We start from the raw sequence: 26,415 nt of genomic DNA, 5'->3' as shown, positions 1-26,415 counted from the left end.
ACTGCGTGTCTTGCAGGATCTTAGTTCCCTGACCAGAGATCGAACCCAGTGCCTGGGCACTGGGAGTGCAGAGTCCTAACCACTGGACTGCCAGGGAAGTCCCCAAACGTTTCGTTTTAATACCCAGCCAAGGGCAGAGGTTAGACAGACAGACATCCCAGGAGCGTGTCCACAAGAAAAAGAAAGCAAAGAGTCACTGGAAGGACCTCTTTGGCATGCAGCTTCAGTAATTTCTCTTTCTTGAAGGTTCCAGAGCTTTAATCTCACAACTGAGATGAAAGACAGACACTCTCACCTCAGAAGTGAAACACCATGTTGCTTATTTCTCTACTTGTGCCTTAAACTCCAGTGCATCATAAGGCCACGCTTGGTGCCAGTATTTGCATCACGGGCATGGATGGATGGAGTGTTAGGGAGGACAAGATTTAGGCCACTGTGTGACGCCAGCTGAGGCACAGAGGCAGGGCCGTGCATGTGCACAGGCAGGCACACATGCTCCTTCACACCTGCTCACCGAGAGGATGAACACTTTATTCTCCAGCAGTACAGAAACTGGACTTCTGGGAAAATCCTAAAGAGGATAATAGTGCTTTCTCCAAGGCTACAGGGGTGCTAACTAAGTTTCTAACAAAAAAACAAATCATTAAGTATTGTCATCACTCTGTGAGAGAATGTAAGAGATCCTAATTCTGACTCAGTAGTGTTGGGGAGATGATGCTGAAATGGTAAACTGAAAAGCAACGTAATAGGTGAAGGTGTTTCCATTAAGGGATGCAAGGTGTGAGTCAGAAATAGGAAACAGGGAAAACGAAGACAATCTCTTGTGGGTCTACAGAAGGATTCAGAAGGCACCAGCAGAAAAAAATGCTGCTCTGAGAAACAAGTAGGGCTGTTGGAAGAAAGTGTTGCCATTTTGTTAACGAGATCCTATTAAACAGCTGCTGTGTATCTTTCTAAATAGCAATACAACCTGTTGCGAGCACTAGGTACCTTGGCTGAAAGCATCCACTTTATGAGCACTTAGCTCATAAACTCCAGCAACAGGGCAATCTCAAGAATATCACACCTTGACCTTCTCGTTGCTCCTGGAACTCTACTAATGAGGAACTAAAGAGGAAACTAGTTTGAAAACTAGACTGGAAAAATGGAGGGGTTGGCATGCGTCAAGGTCCCCCTCTAGCGGTTCTGGAAATAAACAAAGTAACTTGAAATTTAGAATATCAGGAGAAAAAAATAGCTGCATAGACAAAGCTGAAGCAAACCTTTGCAGTCATCGTTTCTAATTCTGAGGGCGTATGATAGATTCCTGTTTGAAAAACCTCTCCTAGCAAAGGCTTCTGCCTTAGAAGTGGCACGACCCTTTTACTATGTTACACATTAACTGCCTCTGTGACCTTGGTTCCAAATGATTTGGTCTCACATCCATGTCCGTCAAATTCAACTTCCTACTGTTTGTTTTTCTCTCTCTCTCACCTATATGTACTTTTATGTTACCAGTCTTTATAACTATCATCTTTAATGAAGGAAAAATTTCAGACTTAACTTATGAGGCTAAAGCAGGACTTGGCACCACTGCACACCTGACTGCTTGTGTATTATATAATCAACATGCCATGCACTGGTCTGAAGCACAGAGAATACATAAAAGGTGACATTCAAATGTTAATGTCCTCTTTGCAATAGACTTATACCAACCAATGTGATGACTTGAGAGAGTAAATATATCCACATTCTCCTTGAAAACCTAATCTCTATGCTGCCTCATATCCCTGTGCAGTTACTGGCTGCCACAAGGGCTCTTACACCCAGGAGACTCTCTGTCTCTAGGAAGGGGAGACTCGGTGCCACATGGTGGCAGATTTATGGAGCAACACTAACATCTTTCATGCAGAAGTCTGGCAACCGGGAGTAACCCAATCCCCCTAGGACATTCAGGGACACAAGTGATCAGAGTGTACCTAAATAGGTAAAGGGCTAAAGAAAAGGGGAGAAGGGTGGGGAGGGAAAAGGTAAAGAAAACTAAAGATGGTGGTAACTCGCCCTTAAAATCTGTTACTGGGTGTAACGAGGAGGACCAATCAACACTGTACAATTATGGTACAAAATATCTCTTACTTCCATAGTTAACCAGGGAGAACAAAGAGCTAACCATTCCATATTTTACATTCTTTAAAAAGGTGCAAAAATTATACAAACAACTTTCTATCTTGGGAAAATAATCCTAAATTTCCACAGTTCTGTGTAAAAATGCTCAGTTTAAGGGGGTTTGTTTTTGGCATTGTAGCCAAAAGGAAACAATCTAAGCACCCAACAGGAGGAGGTATTTTAAGTAAATTAGGCTACTTCTATTTGACAGAATTTTGTGGCCGTTAAAATTTTGTTTCTGAAGAGGTTAAACAGAGGAATATTTTATATTGTATTACTAAGTGAAAATTCAGGATATAAAATTATATACACACTTCAAATCTACTAATACTTGGTAACAATATTAACAAAATCTCAAAGTGGAAAAATCAGGACAGGACTATCCAGCCACAGAGAAGCACTTTTTAGATTTATGAATCACTGGCTAATTCCTTTGGTGAATTTCTTTCCTTCCTCTAAGTTTCTGGGTTAGCCAAGTATGTCCAGGATTGTCACATTTTTCTATTCATTTTCATTAAGAATTAATAATTTATAGGGAATTTCCTGGCAGTCCAGTGCTTAGGACTCTGCACATCCACTGCCGGGGGCCCAGGTTCAATCCCTGGTCGGGGAGCTAAGATCTCACAAGCTGTGCAGCGCGGCGCAAAAATAAAAATAAAACAATAAATTTATGACTGAGATATAACAAGGAATATGGGCTTTATATTTATATTCTATGTTTCATTATCTAGGTGCTTATTGTTACAAATCCACTGGAGTCTCATTTATACTGATATTCTTGGGGAGATGCTTAAGATTATTAGGAAGTTCTAGAATGATGGCATGCAGGTAACATCCCTTGCCAAATTCTTTATTATAGAGGGTGGGTCATATCAGGGCAAAGTTATAGATCATAAACTATATACCATTTCAATCTCCACAGGTAGTGACTCATAATGATTATTCTTGGGGAGATGCTTAAGAAACATTTTAGGAATATCAGAAAGATACTGTGCTTACATAACCCTTTGAATGGGGTCTTAGAGTATTTCTTATACTAAATTCTCTGTTAGGGAAGATCAGTTATATTATGGCAAAACTATAAACAATATACTGAACGTTTAAACTCTACAGAGATTCAGCTGGTCAAAATGAAAACTCAAAGTGAATGTACATTTTAAAGTCACAATACTTTTTCCTCATTTTAGAAGTGCCTCTTTAGGGATTTCTGGCTCCCACCAATGGAGACTCCTAACAAACCAAACCTCTTGTAGATAACAACTATAAACTGAGGGTAAAAAAAGTCAGCAAGAAATAAATGGTATATATATTAAAAAGGAAGAAATAAAACTGTCTCTATTTGCATATGATATGATTATGTAGAAAATCTCAAAGAATCTACAAAAAAGACCTAGTAGAATAAGGGAGATTTCCAAGGACACAAGAGTATTTAACCCAGTATAGGCTGTACTGGTGACTTGCTTCCAAAGGAGTGTCAAAGGGGGAAAAAAGTAACTATAGTGAAGAAACCTGACAAACAATCTTGGGCAGGTGATCGAGGTAAACATCACCAGTGATAAAGCATGTTAAAATAACAGGCACTGCTGCTGTGATGTGATGAGGACATTTCACCTCTATAGTATTATATATTTAACTCCAGTTTAACCATGAGAAAAATAGCAGACAAGGGCAAATTGAGGGACATTCTACAAAACATCTGAAAAGCAGTCCTCAAAACTGTCAAGGATGAAAAACAGACTAAGAAACTGTCACAGACCAGAGGAGACATGACAAGTAAAAGTAATGTATCCTCTGTGGGATCTGAGAAAAAAAGGCATTAGTGGAAAAACTGGCAAAATCTATAGTTGAAAAACTAAATGTACCCAGGTTTGGGGAAAAATGTACCACGGTAACTGTTATGGGCTGAATTGTATCCCCCCTCCAAATGTACATGTTTAAGTCCCAAACCCACTACCTCCAAATATCACTGCTGTTTTGGAGACAGGACCTTTTAAAGAGGTGATCAAGTTACAATAAGGCTGGAGAGAGTGGGCCCTAATCCAATCTGACTGGTGTCCTTAGGAGGAAATCTGGACAAACGAGCTTATTTCTTTTAAATGTTATGCTTCAAAAGATACCATTAAGAAAGTAAAAAGACAATCCAAGGGCTGGGGTATTTACAAGTCACACACCTGACAAGGGTCTTTTGCATCCAGAATAAAGAACTCTAACTTCTGTTATTAGTATTCTATAATAATGCAAACTATGATTCTATAATAAAAACACGAGTAACAGAATTTAAATATGGGCAAAATATATGCCCATATATTTTGCCCATATATATGCCCATATATTTTGCCCATATATGTATCAGACATCTCGCTGAAGAAAATATATAAATGACCAGTAAGCACATAAAAAGATGCTTACCATCATTAGTCATTAGGAAAATGCAAATTTAAACCACAATGAGGTACTACTTCACATAAGAATGGCTATACTAAAAAGACAGAAAAATAAGTATTGGTGAGGATGTGGAAAAAAACATAGCCCTCATATATTACTGGTGGAAATGTAAAATGGTGCAGCCTTTGGAAAAGTCTGGCAGTTCCTCAAAATGTTAAACATACCATATGACCCAACAATTCCAATCCAGGGTAAATACCCAAGAAAAATGAAAACATATTCACACAAAAAAAACTTGTTCATAAATAGCATTATTTATAATAGCCAAAAGGTAGAAACAACCCAAATGTCCAACTAATGAATGGATAAACAAACCATGGTATACAGTTGACCCTTGAACAACATATAGGTTAGTGGTGCTGACTCCCCTTTGGGGTTGAAAATTCATGTACTGTTATCTCTGCCTCAAAAACAAAGGAATTGATAAATTACTCACCCAAGGGCAGGAAGCTAAAACAGTTTGGATAGAATAAGGCCTCAAACCCTAGATCTTTTGATTCCTCATATTATGAACACAATCTTTATCCTCATACTTAAAGATCAATAAAATGACAATACAGGTGCTATACTGAAAAAAACCCAAGTATAAGTGAACCTGAGCAGTTCAAACCCATGTTGTTCAAGGGTCAAATTGTATATTCATACAATGGGATATTATTCAGCAATAAAAAGGAATCAAGTCCCGGTATGTGCTACAACATAAATGAACCTTGAAAACATGCTAAATAAAGGAAGTCAGTCACAAAAGGTCCCATACTGTATGATTCCATTTATATGAAATGTCCAGAACAGGCAAATCCATAGTATGAGACAAAGTAGATTTGTGGTCGCCAGAGAAATGATAAGGGGAGAGGGAGATGTAGAGTGACTGCTAATGGGTACAGTGTTACTTTTGGGGTAACTGAAATGTTCTAAAATTAGATTGTAGAGGTAGTTGCACAATTCTGTGAATAAACTAAAAAGCACTGAATTGCACCATTTTAATGGGTGAATGTTACGGTATGAATTACCTCAATAAAGCAATTTTAAAACACAATAAGCAGCAAAGCTCTAATCTGGGAAAAGACCAATGTTTCAATAACAAGGTTTTCCAAACTACTTATCCAGAAAAACAAGGAAATTTTATAGCTCAATTTCTTGGATACTCTCCCCAACTTCTATTAAACACACTGCCGTTTTAAATTAAAAATACTTTTTAAAGGACTGTTACATTGAGTTAAAGCAGGGGTTCTAACCCTCACTGAGGGTCAGAATCACCTTGCAGAACTTTAGAATTAACAATGAACAAGACCCTATGCCTTAAAGATTTCGATTCAAGTGGTCTAGGGAAAGATTTCAGCAATGTTACATTTTTTTTTAATTAATTAATTTATTATTGGCTGTGTTGGGTCTTCGTTTCTGTGCGAGGGCTTTCTCTAGTTGCAGCGAGTGGGGGCCCCTTCATCGCAGTGTGCGGGCCTCTCACCGTTGCGGCCTCTCTTGTTGTGAAGCACACGCTCCAGATGCGCAGGCTCAGTAGTTGTGGCTCATGGGCCTAGTTGCTCTGTGGCATGTGGGATCTTCCCAGACCACGGCTCGAACCCATGTCCCCTGCAGTGGCAGGCAGATTCTCAACCACTGCGCCACCAGGGAAGCCCAGCAATGTTACATTTTTAAAAGCTCACTTATGGATTTAAAAATGCAGCCAGGATTGGGAATCACTGCTGTAATTCAACAGAATATTAAACTGTGTTTTAAAAATCTTTTAGGGGCTTCCCTGGTGGCACAGTGGTTGAGAGTCTGCCTGCCAATGCAGGGGACACGGGTTTGTGCCCTGGTCCGGGAAGATCCCACATGCCACGGAGCGGCTGGGCCCGTGAGCCATGGCCTCTGAGCCTGCGTGTCCGGAGCCTGTGCTCCGCAACAGGAGAGGCCACAACACTGAGAGGCCCGCGTACCGCAAAAAAAAAAAAAAAAAAAAAAAAAATCTTCTTTTAGGTGAAGGCAGACCTTTTCTTAAGCAAAACAAAAGGTAGATATTTAAGAAAAATTTGTTTCTAATCATAGAACCATAAATAAAAAGCCACATAAAACACAAAGTCATAAAACGAATTATTTAATTGAAGCTATAAAAAAGAGGCAATATAACAGATAAAATAATTAGGAAAGACTATTTAGCACATTTTAAAAGATTTAAAATAGGAGGACACTTTACAAAAGGTTGTGTGGGAAAAATTCTTAAACTATAAGTAGAAATGTAACATTACAGAGCATGTTATAAAATACAATGACAGAAATATAAAAGGGCTATGTATGCTCTAAGTCTGAAAACTATTAATAATGACCAGATATTTAGGTTTAAATTTACAGTTCCTGGGTATGAGGATCATATTACTATACACATCTTCCAAACCAATGGGAAGTATTTTCCAATTAACCATGAGTGGTATCATCTTCTACAAAGTCTTTGGCCATCTCTGCTGTGATCACATCAATATGACTAACCTGAAGAATAAATGTTAAAAACAAGATCTGTTAAATCTTAAAGAAATATATCAGTGTTCCCCTGTATAGGGTAATATTTTAAAAATACACCCAATCACCTGAATATTTTACATAACAAGTCAAATGACTCTAAAACACTGACTGATAAAACCTTTATTTACAATGCTGTTTGTTCAATGCATGAGTTTAAAAATATTTGAACCATATTTTTGTTCAGTTTTTATTACTTTGCTATTTTAAAGAATCTTAAGGCTGAAAGCACCAGGAAGAGTTGTGTGGTCTAACCAAATATAAATGAACTTATGTAACTGCTTAAGACTGTGAATTAAATAAGCACTAAAGAGATAGATAGGAAGATAGTGTCTCTTAATGCCAATAAAAATAAAACCAATGCAATGAATGCTACAAAAGAAACTGATAACCTTCACAGGCATTTTAAGTTTTTTTCAATAACTTTCTAAATTTTTTCATACTTAAGTAACATAAAACAAGAATTCAACAGTATAATGGATTGAATACTACATAAACTTAAACTTAATATAAAAAAAATTACCTTATTTCTGAACTTTACACCATAGAATTTGTCAGCTGACTCAAGCAATTCAGGCCTAAAAGTAGTTGTAATAAATTGAGCATGTACAGCAAGTTCCATAATCATATCTGTAAAAAGAAATAGTAATCTAATAAAACCCTTTTTTAGTTGAAATGAAAATTTAAAAAGCAACTATCTTTTTACTCTTACCTAAAACTTAAAACTGCCTGCATGCATACATCTACAAAAAATATCAACTTGTTTCTTAAACTAGGGATAAATCTTTAACACAAATAACTTAGTTACAGAATATAAAGAAGCAACACCTTCTAACACAGCATTAGAAATAATGTCAGAGCAAAGTAAATTTTCTCACACAAAAAACCAAAAGCAACCTTTTCCTGCTACCCACACCCCCAACCTGTATACTGGATTTGTTTGCATAAACTTACTAAAAATCACATATAGATTATTTAAACACATCAACATTGTTTATGACAGGGACTATTCAAGCATTGAGAAAAAGTGTTTAAAGGAGAGACGTTTGTATAAAAGTTTAACTGGAGGAGGATTTTCAATTATTACATCTATTTCTCACAGAACTAAACTTTGCAGTCTAATACTAGGTTTTTGAAAAATTGTTCAAAGAGAAATTATTTTATTTACTAATACCCTGTCCAGGCTCCCTGGATATCTCAGGCAACAAGAAATATACTATAAAAGAGGTAAGCTATTGGGGCTTCCCTGGTGGCACAGTGGTTAAGAATATGCCTGCCAATGCAGGGGACATGGGTTTGAGCCCTGGTTTGGGAAGATCCTACATGCCACGGAGCAACTAAGCCCGCAAGCCACAACTACTGCTGCCTGCGAGCCGCAACTACTGCTGCCCACGTGCCACAACTACTGAAGCCTGCGGGCCTAGAGCTCATGCTCCGCAACAAACCCACCTCAATGAGAAGCCCACATACCGCAACGAAGAGTAGCCCCCGCTTGCCACAACTAAAGAAAGCCTGAGCGCAGCAACGAAGACCCAATGCAGCCAAAAATAAATAAATAAATTTTTAAAAAAAAGAAAGTGAGGGAATTTAGTGGAGTGGGGATGAAGAGGAAAAAAAAAAGTAAAAAAAAAAAAAAAAAAAAAGAGGTAAGCTATCATTTCTAGCAAGTTACTATGAAACTATGAAACCAAAACTGTACCTGACACAGCCTTTCTGTGCTGAGCATCCAGAGCCTGGTCAATCTCATCAAACAAGTAAAAAGGAGCTGGGTCACATTTCTGAATGGCAAAAATCAGAGCAAGAGCTACCAAGGATTTCTGTCCACCTGAAAGCTGTTGCATTTCTCTCATTTCACCTTGTTTTCCTGTAAATGACACCTAAGAAAATATTTAATGAGTTATATCTCAAAGGGGTAAAAATGTACCAATTTAGATTCGCAAAATAGTCTACAAATTCTACTATGATAACGCTCTGGGGAAAATTGAATGTAAAGGTATTTTACCCTAATTCCAACTCCAGTGAACTGGTCAACTGATGGAACACTGCTTTGTGACCCAGAGCCCCTCTCACTTTCACCACTCCCTTCTCCTTCATCCTGAGACTGACTGCCTTCCACATCTCCTTTCTTCATCACCAAAGTAGCTTTGCCACCAGGTACCAACTTTTGGAATACTTCACTGAAGTTTTTGGATACCTTAAAATAAACAGATAGATAGATAGATAGATAGGGTGTCAACTGGAATATGTATTTTTTTAAAAAAAGATAAAATTTAAAAGCAATCAAAAATAGTTTTATTTTTTTAATCTTAAGAACAAGAATAACAGATTGGATCCCCTTTAAGAGCTGTATAAAACATTCCAGTTACTATATTTGCAACCTATATACTGGATTTGTTTTTATGTTTCAGATCCAATTATCAGTGGAAAAAAAGTTTAAAAATCTTTACAAATTGAATAACAGACTGAATAATACCTGAAGACTTTAGCTTGTGTGTTTACTACAAATAGAAACATACCTGTTTGAAAGTCAACTGAATAGCTTCATATTTTCGAAGTTCAAGTACATTCATCAGTTCCATGATTGATTTGTACCCCCTATCCAACTCTTCTTGCCGCTTTATTAACTTTTCTTTCTGCTCAGAGAAATTTACAAACTGATCTAAAGCTTTTTTGTTAACATGGCTGTACTTCTTCAATTCTGTGTTGCACTGTTCAAGTTTTCGAAACAACTATAAAGAGGAAAAAAATGTGTAAATAAATCCACATACAGGGAAATTTGCAATGAGATTTCAAATTTAAAACCAATTAGATTTACCTGTTTGAGGCTCAGTGTTTGGTATTTTTCAAATGCTTCCTGGGGAAGTGATCCAAGTTCTCGAATTTTCTTCATACACTCTTCTTTCTTCTTCAGTAGCATGCCTTGTCGATTTGTCATCTTTTCTAGTTCTTTAGTGTCATGATTTATAGCATCCATGTGTTCTTTTTCCATATTTTTCCAGCGCTCCATACTTTTCTGCAACTCCTTAATTCCAGCTTCTGTTTTATCAATGGAATTGTCCAAATCTAAAATGGGGGGAAAACCAAATTAGGCCATAACACCTATTTTATTATTTTTTTGACCAAGCTGCGTGGCTTGAGGAATCTTAGTTCCATGACCAGGGATTGAACCCAGGCCCTCAGCAGTGGAAGCATAGAGTCCTAACCACTGGACCGCCAGGGATTTCCCCAAAACACCTGTTTTAAAGCCAGAGTGTTAGGTGACTAAAGATTTTCAAGGTCAAATCTATCAAAATAAATAGGTTTAAATTTTACTGTGAAAACTTATGAAAAACTTCAGAACAAAATTGGGAGTGTACATGAGTCAAGGTATACAGTTTACATTTAATGTTTATAAAAACCTAAAATAGTTTTCTTCTCAGCAACTAGTGATAAGAAACTTGATTCAGCTATTTCGTACTTTTGTCAATGAAACTAGTAATATTATGGTCTCTCATAAAATTGTCACAAACATTTCAACAAAACAAAGGTTACTATTTATAATCAACACCCTAAACTCTGTTCACTATAAACTGTTTATGATGATGGAAAACACATAAAACTATTGGTACATGCTTTTGCCTATTTGGATATTTCATTTTGTAGTAAACAATCCTATAAAACCAATAAGCTAAATTTAACTAAATACCAAAAATATTTTTACTAAATAAAAATTCACCTTCTGATCGTGCCATGGTATCTTTTACTCTTTTATTGATGGCTTCAAGTTCTGAGGTTGTAGCAGTGAGAACAGTACCCCCTTCTGTCTCTCTCAGTTCATTGAGTTCCTACAACACAAAAGGAACTTAAGAGCATTAAACCACAAAAATATGAATTTTGTTAGTTTCAAAATGTTATAACTGCCGTTTATATAGCTGTTGATATGTCTGAATAAACACTTAAGAAAACCAAAAAACATATTTAAAATAATTGTAAATACTTAATGTATCCATTAAAGGGGAAAAAATTACCAGAAAACTTCTTAGCATCTGACTACTGATGAGAAAATATTCATAACTAATATTTACTACCTAGAATGTGCCAGATAATCATACAAAACAGGTACTACTGCTATGCTTATTTTACACAAGAGGAAACTGGAGCTTAGAAATATCAGATGACTTGCCCAGTACTGTACACTAGGTGGCAGTGCTAGAACTCCAAGCCAGGGCAGGTGGTCAGACTGCTAGGCTTTCTGTCCCCAGAGCCCATACTCTAAATCAGAGTCTCTCATATGAGCATTATCAAAAGGTTATGCTTGTCAAGGAACCCTAGAAAAAGAACATACCTGTTCTACTTGGTCCAAGCGCTTTCTTAAATTCTCGTTGAGGTAAGTCTCTACTCGAGTAATAATACCTTCTAACTTAATTCTTTCATTTAGCAACTGTCTGTTTTCCTAGAAGAAAAAACAAAATTCTTTGTCTACACAGCCATGCACATTTCACATACAGGAATGCTATCAATCTGTTGTTTTCTCCATTATTTTTGTTCAAATGAGCTGAAATAATTTTACACCTTTCCAAAAGGCCCTATATGTAAAAAAAAAAAAAAAAAAAAAGCCCTGTATTTTCTTCATTTTCCCTCTTATCTATTCAGAATGCTGTTTCTGTGCCTGGTTCTTTTTATAAGGCATGCTACCAAAAATATTTTTCTTTTCCTGCTTTTCGTGTTTTGAACTTAGTATTAATTGCTTACATCTCTGTATTTAAAAATCAAATGTTGTTAAAATGTTTAATCAAGACAATATTATTAAATATGTAAAGGTGGTCAGGTCAATAAATACAGCAAAGGTGACAAGCTCCATCTTACCAATGACAAATGGGCATTAAGTAAGATGAAAGAAAACAAAGATTTCTTACACAATCCTAACATATGGTTTGGAAAAACTTATTAAAACCTCATTTACTTTAATGGATATTAGAAGTCTAATAAGTCTTATATTTTCTCAATAATCTCTTTCACATTCCTTTATTAGCCAGAAAGACACTTTTCACAACAGCCAATTGTCAACAAAAAATTTTTTTCCTGTCAACTCTACTTGCCTGCTGAAGTTGACGAATTTCATCATTCAGTGCATCTACTCTCTTCTGATCTTCCAGACTAAGTTGAGAAAGCAAATCAGTTCCAAGTTCTGCTTTCAGCGATTCTCTGGTGGACTCCATAGCATGCAAACTTGCCTCCAAACTTTGTAAGCTACGTTGCTATATGACAGATTATCCATTTATTAATAAACGTACTAGTCAGTGTATCACTTATAATAGTGAAAAATTGGCAACTATCTAAATTTGATATTAAAGTGAGCTAAGTAATCATATTAACTCAATTAAATATTAGATATCCATTATATTTGATAATTAGAACTATGTAGCAACAAGAAAAATATTTATGATGCAGTATTTGCAGGATGTGTGTAACACATCATATTCCATGGTCAAGCTATATAAAGAAGTTGCTAGAATGTTAGGGTGGTATAATTGTGGGTGCATATATATATATTCTAAACTTCGTTGTTTTAGTACTATTGATGTACAAAATTAATAGTTTTTTGTCAAAACTGCTTCATGTTTATGACACCAATGTGTATTATCATTTGTAATAGCAGTAATAGTTTACTTTCTACTCATTTTGGCACAATCTGGACAGAATGCAATCAAATAAATCCATAAATAGTACTTTATAGACAAAAATGGATACTGGCTGACTACTATCAGGCAGTGCTATTATGCCGCAGCTCAAAATGCCTATTTGTTTAATGAAGTTGGAAAGTCTGAATGAGGCCTACAAAAGGAGACTCTGGGTACTCATGGGTAAAAGTGTGATAAAGATACATGTAGATTCCCAAAAGTATGGGCCTAAATGAAAATGGAACAGAATGTATATGTTATATAACTTATATAATATATGGTCCACCCCAAATCTTTATAATTAAAACAAATCTATTAAAAAAAGCATACTTAACGAACCTTGGGCATAAAGGTTTTCTCTGACTGCTGCCTCTTCTCTTTTAACATCTTCATTTCTGATAATATGCTATCTCGAGATGCTTTAAATTTCCTTTGCTGAGTCTCTATCTGCTGCATTTGGTTCATCAGCTGATCAATTTCATTATTAATCCATATACAAGGCTAAGGAAAATTCTCTTTGGTGCCTGTTAACAAAACATTGTGTATCCCCCTTCCTTTTCTTTACCCGTAAATAAAGCTATTTCCACAAATTTATGGACCATAACAACACTGAATTAAATACTACACTGTGTTCAGTCATAAAAGCAGCTTAAAACATTTCACCCCACTTCTCTCTCAAAATAACACACATACTGTTTTACTAATTGCTATACAAAAAAATAAATAATAAATACAATCCTGGGAAGCCCTAAAGGAAGCTAAATGAAATACATATATATTTTTTCATTCAACAAATATTTACTATATAATCTATTATGCTTACAGCACTATATAAGGGAGTCAGATATGAAGAGGAGGTCTTGCCCGATGTAGAATAACTCCATCTAGCTGGATTATCAAATACAGGAAAGTAGTTGGTGCCTACTGTAAACCTCTTTTTTATTAGTATTTCCCCATGCTTCGTGCTCACATCTTGCCAAATTTGGGCAGTTCTCAAAAGTATGCTATGCAGACCCCTGCAAAGTTAAAACTAAGATGTCTGTTTACCTTTTTCTTTGTGCTTTTGCTTGCAACTGATGACAGAAAAGCTATAAACTCACATTTTAAAAAATGCCAGTTCCAATAAAGAATATCCTAATGAAGCAGTAAAAATAATTATTTTTGCTGCTTGAGTACCTGTACTTAATATTGTGTGACATAATGCAAAGTACACATAAAGCACTTCCACCTTATACCATGGTTGTTTTAAGAAGATGCACGTGCACAAGTGTCTCACAGTTGTGAATCGAACTAGTCACTCTTCACAGAACACCATTTTTATTTGAAAGAACTAAGAGAACTATGGTTACTAAGACTTGCGTTTTGATGGCCATTTCCTCCACTAATACTAAATCTGAGCCTCAAGATAATAACCTCTAATGGACATTTTTCAACCTTTATATATTTAACTTCTACTTAGTATGTGGCATTCCTGATACTGTCCACCCTTCTTCCACTGAAATACTATCCTGGTTTTCCTCCTATAAAACTGTCTGACAAATACTCCTCAGTTCCCTCCATAACCTTAAATTTTTGTATTCCTCAGGTTCTTTTCTCTCAGAAGTAGATTTATTGCTACTAGCTATTTAACAGCTAAGCAAAGGATGTTAAAATAGTTTTTAGTTTTCCCTGTCTTCAGAATTTAAAGACTTACTACATAAGCTCCTGTGCTTAAATAAAAGTCAAACACATGGGATACTTTTCCCCACGGCATATGAGAAAATACATCTAACATGCAAAAGATTCTATATTCCCAACCAAAACAGTTATTTCTCTACAGCAACACAGGACAAAAAGATATTTTCAATATTTCTGCGCAGATTTTCATTGAGCTTTGCTTCAAGCTCACCTAGTTCTTCTTCTGCTTTTCTAACATCTTTTTGTAATTCAAGTCTAGACTTCCTTGTATCATAATAGCCTCCAGTTAAAGCACCCCGATGACTAACTTGGTCACCTATAAACAAAACATAAGAAAATTAGTAATTCTGTATAACAACTTCTTTATTCAATAATAAACTGATTAATAATCAAATGACTAATCTAAAGGCTTTACCTATTTAATAAGAATGTAAAAGTTAAGAGTTTAAGTCACTCTGGAAAAAATTTTGCTTTACAACATTAACATTTGCATTTAAAAAAATATACCTTCTAGGTGAGCCTGAACATCCGCCAGAAAGGAAAGAAGTGTTAAAGACTAATAGGAACATGTCAACAGGACACAGAACCTAGCTTGAAATTCCCACTAGCCACAAATGGGAAAATCTGAAAATCAAAAATGATGATGGCAATGTGATAATACACTGAATTAAAAAAAGAAGTCCATGAATCACAGCAATACATAAAAAAGAAAAAAGGATGGGGCTCTTTACAGAAGAGTGACAGCTAATAAATATAGAAGCAATCACAGAATTTTAGAACCACCATTTAGAAACCCCCAATGTATTAACTTGAGTCAAGCAAGGGTCACCAAAGCATGCTAAACCACTGGTGAAGAAGTTTGGGGGAACCTGATATTCATGTATTCTTAAAGGATAATCCCACATATCACTTATTAATTACAAAGGGGATAAGGCATCTTTACAACCAAGATTTGTTAGTGGTCAAACCTGGCATCAGTAACAGTGGGACACATTGTGTAGTGCAATAAGAAGTACACATCACTCATGCCAAGAATGCTTAACCTAAACCTAATGAAGAGAAAGCAGTAAGATAATCCAGAACACAAGACTTTGAGAAAGTGAATTTCTTGGGGTGGGAGGAAAACGGGAGACCTGTTATACTGAAACTGAAAGAATCTAAAGAAAAGGCATTGAATGCATCCTTGATTGGATCCTGGATAGAAAAATATTTTTGGACAACTAAGAAAATTTGAGGACTCCCTTGAGGTGCAGTTGTTAAGAATCTGCCTGCCAATGCAGGGGACACGGCTTTGAGCCCTGGTCCAGGAAGATCCCACATGCCACGGAGCAACTAAGCCCGCGAGCCACAACTACTGAAGCCTGTGGGCCTAGAGCCCGTGCTCCACAACACGAGAAGCCACCGCAATGAGAAGCACGTGCACTGCAACGCAGAGTAGCCCCCGCTCACAGCAACTACAGAAAGTCCGTGCGCAGCAACGAAGACCCAAATGAGGCCAAAAATAAATGAATAAAATATAACATTTTGAGAACAGGTCCGGAGGCTTCACCAAAGAACCAAAGGAAGTCCATGGTGCAAAAAAGGTTAAGAAACTCTACTATACATCAAATGATTATACTTAAGAGACATCAACTAAATATAAAGAGGTTGACCCTTTTTACATTCTGACTTGAAGAAACCAACTATTTTAAAAAGAGAGAAATAACTGGACATGAATTTTCAAACACTCTTAAAACTAAAATGGAATTTATTTGTTCAAAGCTAAGAATTATTATTACAAACCTTCCAGGGTAATGCAGTCCATAGTGAAAGCACGGGCCAACTGGGTTGAAACTTCCATACTACGACAAATAAGTGTTTTTCCAAACACATGTTTGAAAGCTTTGTCAAATCTGGGATTGTACCTCAATTTACTTATCATAGGAATAGCATCCTAAAAATGAATATTTTACAAGCAAGCAAAGAGATCAAAACACAGTTAATTAAAATGTGTTAGCAGAATCATGAATTACATCTTCCTGAAATACAAACAAAATACCTTTATATTTCAAAACTGTTGGTTTTTATACTGAAAAAGTTAGAAAAATCATTCTACTGAAATATACTGGAAATTGTGCTCATGTAAATCATCCAGGTTTTCAGTATTAGAGCACAGTGATAAAGAGCTTAGTGGCTCTGGAGCCAGACTGCTCAAGCTCAAATCCCAGTTCTGCTGTTCAGATGTGTGCTCTGGACAAGTTGCTTAACTTCTCTATGTATCAGTCACTTCATCTATAAAACTGCAATAACAACAGTACCTTCCTGACAAAGTTGTTAAGTCTAGGCAAGTTATATATGTGAAACACTTAGGATAGCCTCTGTCACATAGAAGGGCCAAATGTAAACTAGTAGTATTTCCTCAAAATATTTTCATTTTATTTTATCTCTATCTACAGATATATAACCTAAGTTAGATATTCAGAAAAAAAGTTTTTCAGATAAAATTTATTTTCCCTTTTTTCTCTCGACTGGCAACAGAATTTTTAAATTAAGAAATACGGGCTTCCCTGGTGGCGCAGTGGTTGAGAGTCCGCCTGCCGATGCAGGGGACACGGGTTCATGCCCTGGTCTGGGAAGATCCCACATGCTGCGGAGCGGCTAGGCCCGTGAGCCATGGCCGCTGAGCCTGTGCGTCCGGAGCCTATGCTCCACAACGGGAGAGGCCACAGCAGTGAGAGGCCCGCATACCGCAAAAAAAAAGAAAAAGAAATACATCCTACATACAGAAAAATGCAATAATATGTTAAGCTTAAATTAATAATTATGAAGCAAACACCAATATAACCACCGTGCAGGACATGAAACAAAACACTACTGACACCCAGAAGCCATGAGTGTAACCCTTTCCTAATCATAGTGGTTACCTTCAATGGTTACCTGCTGGGGATGACACTATTAAAAGTTCATTCGGGTTTTTCCATAACCTGTTAGGAAAAACCCGAACGAACTTCTTGGCCAACCCAATATAACTTTGTGGTCACTACTTCCTTGCACTTCTAGTTATATCATCTAAGCTTATTTTGTTCAGGTAGTGTAAAGGGAACCATGCTTACATGCATTCTTGTGTGTCTTGCTTCATTCACACATCACATTTATGACTCAATTTCTCCTCCCCAAAACTTCACAGATAATTCGTAAATTTAAAAGAAGAAAAAGCTAACCACTAAAATGGCTTATAAGATTCTCACTGTTCCTCTTAAATTGTAGATCATTCTCATAGGGTTTTAGCTTTAACCTTAAAAAATAGTGAAATAGTTGCTACTACCATCAATATTCTGAAGCCAAACACCTCAAAGCAATTACATTTTTTTCAAGAATGATGTCCAGGGAACATTTTTAATCTGTTTAAAAATATACCAGCTAATAACAAAAGCAACAGTATGCTTTCAGAGCCTGTCATCTTGCTAGGTATTTTTACTCTAATTTATAAGCCATTTAAAAAAAGTACATTCAGAAAACTTTAAAATATTTACTTTAAATGATAGTTCCTCAGGGAATTCTTCTCCAGCTACTTCATCTTAATTTTGTCTCCCTGAGATACACTCTCAAAGTATCCTGTGCTTATGTATGGTTTGGCCAAAAAGTTCGTTGGGGTTCTTCCGTAACATCTTCAGGAAAAACCCAAATGAACTTTTTGGCCAACCCAATATTTTAACACTTTGCACATTTTGCAATGGTTTGTTTTATGTCTTGGCTGTGACCTCTGTCTCCCTTCCTTTCCTCATCCAGCACTATGCTCTTCGGTAAGACAGGAATGTTTATCTCACAGACCACGTGAATCCCAATGTACAGTGCCTGTGCACTAGGATGTGCTAAACACAAGAAAAAACGTATTGAAAGGAAGATAGACCTTAACACACATCAACTCACATTGGTTTCAGGATAGGCAGTATCCCTTACATCTAATTTGTTAAGAGGCAGAAAAGTAACCTCTCCAGGTAGGTTCATTTTATTAAACTCCATCAAAATCTTCGTGCTGACTTCATCTGAATCAACAATGTGATAAAACAACCTACATGTAAAGAGAACAGATACATCTGAAGTGCTATAAACATTTAAGCAAACAATTCACTTTTTTTCTATGCAATCCAATTTGTATGGGGAGGGCTACTTAGAAAATTTCAACGGAGGGAGAGGAAGTACAAAAAAGGGAAATTTCTAGCTTCTACAATTAGGAACAAACACTTAGCATCTACATCTTTAATTAGAAAATTAAGTAACTGAGAATAGACGACAATGGGAGACATATTGTATTAAAACTACAAAAAGTTGTTTCTTAGGTTACTCTTATTCCCTCTTTCCTTTAAAAACTCAAAATATCAAGCAAAAACATCTCACCTATTTCCAGCAGTGACTTCCACGCATGTGTAAAAAGCAGGCTCACATTCAAAGTTATTCATCACAATACCATGATAGCCATTTTGAACATGCTGGTTTATTCCCTTTCGACGAAAGTGGTCTAGCACTTTGTTTATACTATCTATTCCATTTAAAATGGCCTGTTTAGAAGTGAAAAATATTAAAATAGTGCCAATGGCACTCCTGCTGGTAAGAAATGAACCCATTACTCTAAGCATTAAAAAATATACCAAATTGGGAGAATGGGATTGACATATACACACTATTATATATAAAATAGGTAACTAATAAGGACATACTGTATAGCACAGGGAACTCTACTCAATACTCTGTAATGGCCTATAGGTGAAAAGAATCTAAAAAAAGACTGGATATATGTATATATATAACTGACTCACTGTGCTGTACGCCTGAAACTAACACAACATTGTAAATCAACTATACTCCAATAAAAATTTAAAAAAATAAAAAAATAAAAAAAATACCAGAGATTAAACACTCTCTCCAAAAACAGGTCGCTCCCTTGAAATATGCCAACTACGTGCAATACTTTATATCATGGATTCTGTTCTATGACATCAACATTAAAAATGGACTCGCCATCTAAAAATCAAAAGTGCTATCTTTAATAGCATGGGTGCTTAAATGATACCCATTCTTTCGTATTTATAAGACAAGTAATTTGCCCTCTACTCTTGAAAGCTAATAAATTCTTGCGCAATAATAACTGACAATGCAAACTGAGGTAATGAAAGAACCTGCCCACCTTTCCTGTTGCAGCTCTAAGAAGTTGCTGTTTCTTTTCAAGATCTTCTCTTTTAGCAGCAAGTGCTTGCTGTTCTGCATTCTCCTCTCTCCACAAGTAACTAATCAATAAAAATTAGACTGTCTTTAATTCTAAAAATATTAATATTCTAATAGTATACAAATTTGAATAAATACTGAAATTAAACTTCAATAGTTAATTTATAACTTAAAGACTTTAACAGCCAGTAATTACATTACTCAAAAATATTAAGACATATTTTAGGCTATACTAACTTTCTTTCACTTTGTAATTCATCTTTCTTATTTTTTACTTCATAGTATTTTCTGTCCAGTTCTTCAACTCGAGCTTTGACTTCATTAAGATCCTGATCCAGTTTCTATGGAAATAAAAATAATTCAAATTTAAAATCCAATTCCATACAAACAAATCCATAGTGACAGAAAGCAGATCAGTTGTTACCAGGGGATGGAAGGGGAGGACAGGGAAGGAGGGAGGGAGGAATTACCAAGGGGTATGGGAAACATTTTGGGGTGATGAACAGGCTTGTTATATTAATTGTGGTGATGGTTTAACAAGCATACACATATATCAGAACAATTAATTTGTTCATTAATGTCCTTACTACTTCTATAATACACACCCTAGAATTTTAAAAGAAAAAATACATTAATAAATTCTCAAAACACTGCAGTGCATACTTTTCATACTTCCCCCTCTAAACACACACTAGAACACAAGAGATGTAGGAACAGACTAAGAAGCAAAAAGGCTGTTTTGTACAATTAATTAGCACTGTAAAATCATCTCTACCCATTATAAAGCACAGAGTTCACCCTCACAAGTGGTCATTTTGATACACGTAAGTGTGGCTAAAATACTGAAAACTAACTTCAAGCTTGAGAAAGAATGAATAAAACCTCTCACTGGAAAATCTTGGTTTATCACTAAACTTTTTCAAAAGGGCATCTGTTGAGGTCGATATTTCCATGAACTCAAGACAAAATGCCTTTTCTTTATTTCAAGACAGAACTGTAGCTATTGCAGCTGAAACTATACTAACAAATTCGCAAATAACTGACTACCTCAACCAACCTGTGTTTTCCATCCCCTCCGTAAAATATCCTGAACAAAGCCCAAAGTACACTGGACTCTCAAGGCCAGTAGGCTGTCTATTACTCCTGGTCACTTTTCCTACCAGTTGAGCTGTTTATGGTTACAGAGTCAGTTCTGTTTGCTTCCTACTATGTTTTTGTTTTGGGGTAACTGATTACATTAAATATTAGATAAACTGATGATATGAGTACAAGGAAGAGTTGTTTCTTTAAAAAAATTGATTTAGTTTTGGACAAACTCAAAGGTGAGTCACTAAAAATTGGATTAAATGGGCAAATCAACTCTAAAAGACTAGGGAAAATAATTATTTAATATATAATACATAAGTTAATAGATACTGTGCACTTTATATCAGTAATTCAAAATGTCAAGTCGCAAAGTCAAAAAGACTGAGGAACTGATCCAGATTAAAGGAGATAACAGAAACATGACAACTAAATGCGATATATGATCTTATACTGAAACCCGAATTCTGTTCTCATCCAACTTCAAGGAGAACTGTATTTACATGTGTGGTCCATAACATGAAAGTCCCCTAGGAACTCCAATCACTACTCATATTCATAAGAAATACCTTGGGCTCTACATCAAAAGACTGGTACACACTCTGCTGGAGGAGGTTGATAAGGAGGCTATACATGTGTGGGGGCAGGGGGCATATGAGAAATCTCTATACCTTCCTCTCAATTTTGCTGTGAACCCAAAGCTACTCTTAAAAAAGAAGTCTAAAAAATAAAGATTGGTACATACGCATATATTTATCTATTTAAAATTAAATACTTATAAATATGTACATTTATATATGTGTAAAAAATACATATAAATATTATACATAAAATATACATAAGTATACACATTTGAGATTTTATGCTTTTAGTGGCTTTTTTTTGATAAACCAACCATACCAACTGGTACAGATTTCATGGGGTAAGAAGGTTCCTTCTGGGCATGTATATATGTATTCTCCTCACCCTACACCTGTCCTACACACTCCCTTCTCATCACTTCCAATCATCTATATATATCCACACATATCACTTAAAGAATTTTTCTCCCTTTCTAATTTTAAATAATGTAAGATCTTTCTTGTTCTGAAAGTAATGATTTTATCTTCTACTTCACTTTTTAAGAAAATGCTAACTAAACATGCATAGTAAATGTTTAATTCATTTAGAAATGTTATAAAATCACCAATGCTTTAACAAAATATATATACATTCTGCAGTAAGTTATTACATTGACAGAAAATTACATTAGAATATAAAAATGGAAAAATTTTAAGTTACTATAAAGTCATGTTTTAGTTAAGGGTAGAGTTCAGGTACATATTACCAAGTCATAAAAATATATTTTAAAATACATTCAATCTATATGGACACTCACTGACATATAAGAACTCTTCTTCGAAAAAGAGAACTACCATATGTATCATATTACATTGTGCTGGTCTTGCCTAATTAAGTTTCTGGTCTTGTATATTTTAAGATAAACCATTTACAAATAAAACTTAAAGAAATAGATGAAACTGCACATGTTCACACTCTTCTGAAAGATTTCACACAAAGCAGCTATGAAAGTTCTTACATTATACTGCTCCAGATTTTTCTCTTTATTTGCCTCAGTGTCCTCCAAATCCTTATGTATAGCAGCAATCTGTCTTTTCTTGTCATTAATAGCCTGATCTAAAGACTTGAGTTCCTTTTTAATCCACTTATCCCTTTCTTCTTTTGATGTAAACTGGCTTCCTCGACCCTGCTTTGCATAAAGATCCGTTCTTTCCTGCGTAGCTTGGGCCAATCTACACAAGATAGAAGAGAATGGTTTGAAAAGGACAACAGGAAATAACCAAGTTTAATTGCAATAGATACCTCAAGAGTACACAGAGACAATAACCATTTCTATAATTCCATAAAAGAAGGAATTAAAGGGAATTCCCTGGCAATCCAGTGGTTGGGACTTTGCTCTCTCACTGCTGAGGGCCTGGGTTTGATACCTGGTCTGGGAATTAAGATCCCACAAGCCGCATGGTGTGGTAAAAAAAAAGAAAAAAAAAAAAAAAAAAAGAAGGAATTAAGTATAAAAAGTAACTGTTATCTAATGGAGCTCCTGGGACTAGTTCTATATAACATTAATTTAACTGCAAAATCAGTTACAGTCAGGTAAAACAGCCCATCCCCTAGGGATTTAAGGTCATTCCAGGTCTGGGTTAATCAGTAAACCTACACAAATCTAGTACCCCACATCTCAGGAATTTTCAAAATAGCTCCAACTATATTTAACTATTTGAACATTTTCAACTCCTTACAATAAAAGACACTATAAAGATTAAAAGGCAAGAGAAAACACTTACAACATACAGAACAAATATTAATGCCCAGATAACATAAAACAACCTTATAAAACGTCAGAAAAAAAATCAGAAAAAAGGGGCTTCCCTGGTGGCACAGTGGTTAAGAATCCGCCTGCCAATGCAGGGGACACGGGTTCAAGCTCTGGTCTGGGAAGATCCCACATGCCACAGAGCAACTAAGCCCATGCACCAGAACTAGTGAGCCTGTGCTCTAGAGCCCATGAGCCACAACTACTGAGCCCGCGCGCCTAGAGCCCGTGCTCCACAATGAGAGAAGCCACCGCAATGAGAAGCCCGCGCACTGCAACGAAGAGTAGCCCCCGTTCGCCACAACTAGAGAAAGCCCGCGTAGAGCAACAAAGACGCAACATAGCCAAAAATAAGTAGGATAAAATAAATTATTTTAAAAAGCCGACAAAAAAAATCAGAAAAAAATGGACACAAGATATCAACAGGCAATTCATTAAAATGAACATAAGTGGCATAAAAACATGATAATGTACTAAATTGTGAAATCAGCAAACGTTGGCAAGTCCAATCTACGGATAGATATTAAAATGTCTAGATGTTAAAACGACATAAAGTGGGAGAATGAACACACAGCAGGATACAATTTGGGTAAAAAAAGAACAATCATCATGCATGTTTTTAAATGCCCAACATTTAGCTACGTTATCTTGGGCAAGTTACTGAACACCCCCAGAGCCTCAAGTTTGTCAAATTTACAGTGGTGATACTGTGATCTCCTAGGGCTTTTGAATAGGCAATAAGCATACAATAATGCTTGGCCGACACTGCCTATTACTTTGAAATGGACATTTAACTTTTGCCCTCATTTACTGTACCTTCTTAACCCATAACTACTTAATAAGGTTCTATAGAGGAACAATGTAGAAAATTAGAATTGTTGGTGAAAAAAATCCCAGACCTAGCAATTCCTCGCTCTTCTTTTTCTTTTACACTGTTGAATTTAGGTTCTGTTTCTGCCAGTTCTTTCTGCTTTTCTTCTATTTTTTCAAGCAGCTTCTGCCTTTCTTTTAATAAGCGTTTCTGTAAATGAAGATAAGTAAAAATGCAATCTATTTAAAAACTGTTGTTTAATTTATAAGTCTAGCATAAAATATTTTCTCATGAAAAAAATGCATGAAACTGATCACGCAACACAAAACTAATTTTTAAACTGATCCTGCAACACAAAACTAACTTTTAAATGTAAGTAACAAAGATAGTACTCAGTTGCAACTTGAATGCAAATTATTTTAATGTGCCAAATCTTTTACAAAAATTCAAGCACCCGTGCCACAGAAAGGACTGTCCTCTGCAGTTGCCACTCACCTGAACATTTATATCTTTCATTTTTAGCACTTTAACTCACCCTCTGTTCACTATTTCCTGCCAATTCATCTTGTAAATCCTTGGCTTTAAGCTCCAACTTAGTCCTCTGCTTAATTTGTTCTTGTCTTTCAGCACTGAGCTGCTCCTTTTCTTCTTTCATAGCTGAAATTTTTGTTTTCAGTTCTCTAACTTGGCGCTCAATATCCTACTCAAAAAGTATCAAATAGAAACGAGTTAGACAACTAGAAATACAACAGCAAAATCAGGACACCACTGATTTGTCTCTTCTTTTTCTTTCATTTAAACTTTCAGTACTACTGTCTTTCCAATACTCAATCTCGGTGACACCCCACTTGAAGTTACCATTCTATAATTCTGGTACAAAAAGTTTACTGTGGTCAAAAATGTGACTAAACCTGGTTTATAACCTTACCTCCATTTTATCTCTTGCATCCTGCTGGGCGTCTCTTAATTGTCTGGATTTTTCTCCACTAGTCTCTCGCTTAGCAGAAAGCTGGGAAAAAAACCAAGCTATGATTTCTAACTCATTTCGAATTTGTTCAGTATTTAAAATTTTAAAATATCTGCTAAATTTTAAAATATCTGCTGAATTTTTTAATATCTGCTAAGTATTTTTAGCAAAATTTTAAAATATCTGTTAAAATAAACATTCACTTAAAAATTTTTTCCAAAAATAATTGTAGTGGTTTTAAATACAAAATGCCTGTAGTTTTCAGCATTACCTAAAACAAATTTTTGTACAAAATGTCAGCAATACTAATTACAAATTACACCTTAAAAAGCCAGGGAAAAAATTCATGAAACTTTAAAGGTGGCTTCCTCTCATCCTGGTCTGCCTGACATCGCCACCTAATTATATTTCAGATACAACTACAGCAAGGACTATGTGGGTCTAGGCATTTTCCTTGGAGTAAACTGATAGTGTAAATTTGCTGAGTAATGAATTCACTAAGAGGTTTTAAAATTTTGAAGTTTGCGTTTAAAAATCATTGAAAAGTATAAATATAAAATGAGTTTAATATATTCGTAAAAATAAAATTAAACTGAAGTGGCAAAGTATTTTACCTCATCAAGTTTAGCACGAGTCTCGTTAAGTTCCTGATTGTAAATGGTGTATTCCAGGGCTCGTCTCATCTTATCCCACTTCTGATACTGAGCTAGTTCTTCCTTTTCTTCCTCCAAGGTATGTAATCTCTCTTCAATGTATTTTAACAACTCATTGATTTTTTCCCGTTTGCCCTCTTAAAAATAAATGGGAGAGGGGTGAAGGAGTTCAATAAAATTTTTATGTAACATCAATTCTCAAATATACCATGAGTTAAACTTAATCTTAAGAACGTTAGCATTATTTCTTTGATATTATGTGGTAACCAAATCCAAGATGCTAAAATTGCCATTAAAATGCTTTATTATGAAAAGCATCGGAGAATAAACACATGGTGACACTGATTCTTATATTACATGTGGTAAAGGCCTCTGTTTAAACTTCCTTTAAAAGCCAGTGTGCCTTCCCATGACATTAAAAAAAAAAACGTACTTAACATCACTGGTGTCACTGATTCTCAATTCTTACAACAGCATTATCTATAGCTACCATATATTGAATACCAACTATATTCCAATCATGGTGATACTTTGCTCCTCTACTCACCACTACAAACTATAAAAAAGGATTTCACAAGATGGGAAAGTTATGGACCAGGGAGGTCAAGCCTAAAGTCACAATATCAGGTAATTATTAGTAAGATTTTGAACCCAAAACTCTCTGACTCTAAGCCATGAGAGGGCACAGCACTTGAAAAGCAAAGTAGGGTTTCCATAATAAACGTACTAAGGAAGACTGAAGTTCAAAATTTCATATTTACTTGCTCCTGAACAACTTAAAGCCTAATGCCAACTGATATTCCAGCAATTATTTTTTGAGGAATACATAATTATCCTCACTAATAATAAAAAGGACATTAGAGGCACAAAGTAGGTGACCTAGA

The 26,415-nt window shown here is 35.7% G+C and overlaps 1 protein-coding gene across 1 annotated transcript in view; it reads right to left on the bottom strand.

The window, feature by feature from the left end:
• Positions 1-6,705: 6,705 nt before the first annotated feature.
• Positions 6,706-26,415, bottom strand: part of SMC3 (structural maintenance of chromosomes 3) — a 32,273-nt gene continuing 12,563 nt past the window's right edge. Inside the window, exons 9-29 of the mRNA XM_082673575.1 lie at positions 25,493-25,668; positions 24,840-24,920; positions 24,447-24,611; positions 24,000-24,121; positions 22,306-22,519; positions 19,881-19,984; positions 19,606-19,705; positions 18,819-18,979; positions 18,351-18,492; positions 16,224-16,374; positions 14,605-14,757; positions 13,104-13,255; positions 12,183-12,341; positions 11,429-11,536; positions 10,820-10,928; positions 9,920-10,167; positions 9,621-9,833; positions 9,107-9,298; positions 8,804-8,981; positions 7,628-7,734; positions 6,706-7,074 (exon numbers count right to left, since the gene is read on the bottom strand). Of these exons, the coding sequence (XP_082529701.1) occupies positions 7,003-7,074; positions 7,628-7,734; positions 8,804-8,981; positions 9,107-9,298; positions 9,621-9,833; positions 9,920-10,167; positions 10,820-10,928; positions 11,429-11,536; positions 12,183-12,341; positions 13,104-13,255; positions 14,605-14,757; positions 16,224-16,374; positions 18,351-18,492; positions 18,819-18,979; positions 19,606-19,705; positions 19,881-19,984; positions 22,306-22,519; positions 24,000-24,121; positions 24,447-24,611; positions 24,840-24,920; positions 25,493-25,668 (3,107 nt within the window). The 3' untranslated portion in view covers positions 6,706-7,002. The remainder of the gene's footprint in view (positions 7,075-7,627; positions 7,735-8,803; positions 8,982-9,106; positions 9,299-9,620; positions 9,834-9,919; positions 10,168-10,819; positions 10,929-11,428; positions 11,537-12,182; positions 12,342-13,103; positions 13,256-14,604; positions 14,758-16,223; positions 16,375-18,350; positions 18,493-18,818; positions 18,980-19,605; positions 19,706-19,880; positions 19,985-22,305; positions 22,520-23,999; positions 24,122-24,446; positions 24,612-24,839; positions 24,921-25,492; positions 25,669-26,415) is intronic.

The sequence above is a fragment of the Grampus griseus genome (assembly GCF_964374135.1).
Source record: "Grampus griseus genome assembly, chromosome: 16".
NCBI classification, from domain to species: domain Eukaryota; kingdom Metazoa; phylum Chordata; class Mammalia; order Artiodactyla; family Delphinidae; genus Grampus; species Grampus griseus.
This window is presented reverse-complemented; position numbering and strand designations above follow the sequence as displayed.